This window comes from Pocillopora verrucosa, chromosome 1 (assembly GCF_036669915.1).
Source record: "Pocillopora verrucosa isolate sample1 chromosome 1, ASM3666991v2, whole genome shotgun sequence".
NCBI classification, from domain to species: domain Eukaryota; kingdom Metazoa; phylum Cnidaria; class Anthozoa; order Scleractinia; family Pocilloporidae; genus Pocillopora; species Pocillopora verrucosa.
The window spans coordinates 11354985-11359351 of NC_089312.1; the positions used below are offsets into that span (position 1 = coordinate 11354985).

The following is a 4367-nucleotide window of genomic DNA, read 5'->3' on the forward strand; positions in this document are numbered from 1 at the left end:
AGAGTGATAAGGACGATTGACTTTACGGCTGCTGCTTTAAGTTTAAATTGATTTCCACAGCAACACTTTCTTGATCCATAATTACGAACGTTTTCCTTGGATTGACAAAACCCTTTTGTAAATTAAAAAAAAACAATCGTTAGCCGGTTGTTTTTTGAAAGAGAAACAAACGACCTTGATCCTTCTCTTTTTCCCGCGCTAATTTTGTCAATTCCTTATTTTTTGTTGCATTTAATTACAATCCCAGCTCTGGAATTTGAGTCCATTATCTATAAGTTCAAAATGAAAGTCTTTATTAAACAGAGTGAAAGGACAGTCGACAGACAATAAGCAATTTGTGTTTCTGATCATCTACCTATTTATTTATTTATTAATTTATTTAAGGATTTGTACAAAGCAGTACCGGAGCAAAAACAATAGGACATAAGTCCCCTACTAGGTTTAAGCTCCAACCCAACCCCCTCCTAAAATAACTTAATATTATAAATAGACTAAATAAGCTGCTTAACAAGTGCACGCAACAAGGGTATTTACCCGGCGACATTTGGGACAGATTATTTTAAAGGTACGAAAGTTGTCGCCATCAAAAACGTTGAAAAGTCTCTTGAAATAAAACGACTTAAGTTTACGCTTAAAAGAGTCAATCGACTCAGCCTGCCCAACATCATCAGGTATATTGTTCCACAAATTTGCTATCATATTAAAATACAAGTTCCGAAATGTTGATGTACGATTATTATTCTTTAAGTTGAACAAGTTAGCTCAATATGACCATGAATACATTTAAAAAAGAAAGTCGAGATATTCAAGCCAGTAATTAAGCGGCAATAACTTCAGTTTGATTGAGCGATCCTTATAAGATAAGTTACAACTATTTCCTATTAGTATAAAGCGTGTAGCTTGTAGACAGCTCTTGTATCTAGACACGTTAGCATAGCGCTACATGGAATCCACACGGGATAATGGAACAGTAAGTGAGAGTCGCATGATCAGCTTGGGTGGATTTCAGACGGACCAACGTGTCACCCTATCAGCGATAAGTAATGATTTTTTTTCCTCCTTTTTTAATTCCATACGCTCGAGACTTTCTACCTATCAAGTTTTATCTCAAGTGTTACTTTAAAAACCCTTGCTTTCAGAAGTAGAAAAATATACCGTGAACCGATGAAACTACGCGCGTGATAAATGCCAGTACAAGCATAAACAGGATAAGTTTTGCCCATCATATCTACTAATTAACAAATAGCTTGCAATCTAACTGATCGTGAAAATCTTTTAAACTCGGAATGTCTATTTTGTTTTTCCTTCGAGGATTTTCGTATCTGCTCACGTTTTAATAAGGTAAATTACGGCGCCAGGTATGTTTACAAACCTTTGTTTCATTCTTCTGTTGCTACTTGCTGGCTCGCTTCAATTCCGAAATTTCACTTTCAATTATCGGAAAAAAGGTAAAAAAAAATCCCGGAAAAGCTCGAACATAGTACAATTGGCAGATGGCGTGACAGCTTTAACTCAGCTCTATGCTCTATACTCTCATAGAGCACGCTCTTTCAACCAATGACAGCGCGCGTTATATCCGAACTTTATTATAAACAAGCACAGTGACTGTGTTTGCAGTCGTCAAAAGTTTATTCCTTGCTTACTCATGTGCTTGGAAATATCCGTTCAATTTTAATTTTTTCTGTTAAAGTTCAGTTTCCGAACTGAACCAACACAACTATTCTGAGACGCCTTTAAAAGGTGAATAACTAGACACAACAAATGAACTCTGTTAACCATTTGTTTTGTTTTTTTTTTTATCAAAGAATGTTTCACTGGTTTCCACTTTGAGAAAGTTCAAGACTTGCCAACCAGAGGAGCTGTAGCTGTTCAACATTTTACCATCAATGGAAGTCTGTTCCTCACCTTTGGGAACTATCATGGAGACATTCACAAATACAATATAAGCTCCATAGTTTACAAGATGGATAAACTAACTGAGTAGTTTACATTGTACCAGACCATGCAAACTAGAGGTGTATTTGGCCTTGAGTACTTTTCTATAACTGATAAACAATTCCCAGCTGTGGCTTATCACAGGGATGGTACGTCCCAACTTGACTCTGTAGTTTTCCAGTGGAATGGACAGCAGTTTGTGGTATTTCAGAAATTACCAACAAAAGGAGCTGCACACTTCAAGTTCTTCAAATTAAAATTATCTCACGGTGGCCTCCATGATGGAAGTACCCGCTCAATAAAATCAGTCATCTACAAATGGAATGGCGTCAAGTTCAACAAGTTCCAGGAGATAGCAACTGAAGGTGCCAGGGGGATGTACAGCATTTGAAATAAACAATGTCACTTTCATGGCCTTCGCCAATCAGTACAACTGTCAATTGAAGTCTTCTGTTCAAATGGTCAGGAGGACACTTTGTCAAACTACAGTCTCTTCAAACGTACGGGGCATTTGACGTGAAGTCTGTTAATATCAATGGTCACATATTCCACGCTTTTGCCTGCTACTACTCTGGAAGTTCCTACAACACTGACTCATTTATTTATAAATGGGATGGTACCAAGTTCGTTCTTGTCCAGTCCATTCCTACTCGTGGAGCCCGTGCATGGTATCCATTCGCGATCAGCGGTCATACCTACTTGGGTATGGCCAATCACTACGACAGGAACCAGAAATACAACAAACAGTCAGTTGTGTACCAGGCCTCTGGAGTACAGTTTATCAAGTATCAAGAGATTTCCACCCATGGAGCTCATGATATGACATCTTTTGAGTACAAAGGTCACACTTATTTGGCAGTGACAAATGCCTACAATCACAGGTACAACATAAACAGCGCTTTATACAAGTGGGTGTAGAAATAGGGACAAAAGACGAAAAAATGTAATGATCAAGATACTTAGCTGCTTATGCATTGGTGTAGTGATAGTATTTGCTCAAGAATCGAAAAAAAGGTTCAGATTTAGGGATTGTTCGTCAAAATGGATATATTTGATAAATGAATGTTTATTAGCCTTTTCAAGAGTGAAATTAGCAATAAAGCTGTACATTGAACATGATACCAACGTCTAGTTTCTTTGTAATTTTGTTTGAGTAAATAACTTTTACTTTTATTGATACAAATTGATCCCAAGAACAGTATTATCAGACACGTTCAACATTCTTAAATGGACTGAAATACCCCCAGTTCATCTGTTGTGTGTGTGTTGCCAAGGAAATCACACCTCTCCCCACCCACTAGTGAATTCTTTACAGAGAAGAAGAGATCAGGGGTGATATTTCCATTTAAATCAGTTCTTTTGTGGATTCAAGAATGTTGGTAATGATTGGTAACAGTATAAATAAATACTCTACATCTGAAGGAACAACAAAGCAGGCTATCTTGCGTAGCTATGACTTTTTTCGTGTGCTCAAGCGACAAGGCTTGAGATAGTTGCGGGTTGTCTGTTCACAAGATGAAAATTCCCATTAAAGTGTTCTCCCTTCAGAATGCTTTCCATGAATTTAGCATAAGTTGACAACGGTTGGAACGAGATGGAAATGAAGAGGGTGGGAAAAAAGACACAAAAAGCTTTTTCGTAACTAAATGTGTGTCGAGAGGGGCGTTAGAGTTCTTCAAAGAAAGATGTAGAGCAGCGCATGAAGCATTTGTTTAATCAAGAGTTGTGGTAAACGGAAAAATGTTTGAGCCATCCTATTCACGGTGTTTGGCAAAAGTATTATTATTTTTAAGGATCCCAGTTCTGGCGAGGAAGAAAGGAATTCAAGAAAGGATTCTGATCGCCTCCTGCTTCATTAGTAATCGAACGACAGGGTACTTTCACCTGCGACTAGAAGGGACACTCATAACTATAAAGTCATTGATTGACACCGAAAACTGATGCCATTGTCACTCGACGAATAAGGACGTGCTTTCAGGAAGCTGAAAGATTTCTTGGCGATCGAATTCTTCCCCGGGTGGTTGGTGCCGTCCCAGGTTGGGTATTACACTCTAGCGAAGAAACAGAAGATGGTAAAAGCCGCTAAAAGTTTGAAATATTTTGAATCAGCGACGCGCGGCGAACCAATCAAAGTAGTTTCCGAACCCTAGGGGAGGCTCCGTTTTATCATATCGAAAAATCGCAGCAACACAATCAACAGTTATCATTTGCATTGTTCCATTTTAAATGTCTCTCTCGCTTAAGGGGCTTTCCGTTTATCTCCACTTTCTGCCATCGATATTCTCGCCTTCTTAATTTTATTGTTGCAAAATGAATGAAGTCTTAGAAAGAAAGTCGATTTGAGTGATTATTTAACGCTCTCCTAGGTGTATCTAAAAGTTATCACTAATTGTAAACATGTGCCAGGACCGTGCGACCACAAACATGGCTTA

The 4367-nt window shown here is 38.2% G+C and overlaps 1 protein-coding gene across 1 annotated transcript; it reads left to right on the forward strand.

The window, feature by feature from the left end:
* The first annotated feature begins 2002 nt into the window (after positions 1-2002).
* Positions 2003-2853, forward strand: LOC136281716 (thrombospondin-type laminin G domain and EAR repeat-containing protein-like). The gene is made up of 2 exons (XM_066168532.1): positions 2003-2300; positions 2402-2853. The coding sequence occupies exons 1-2, from the start codon at positions 2003-2005 to the stop codon at positions 2851-2853; spliced, it is 750 nt and encodes a 249-aa protein (XP_066024629.1).
* The last annotated feature ends 1514 nt before the right edge of the window (positions 2854-4367 follow it).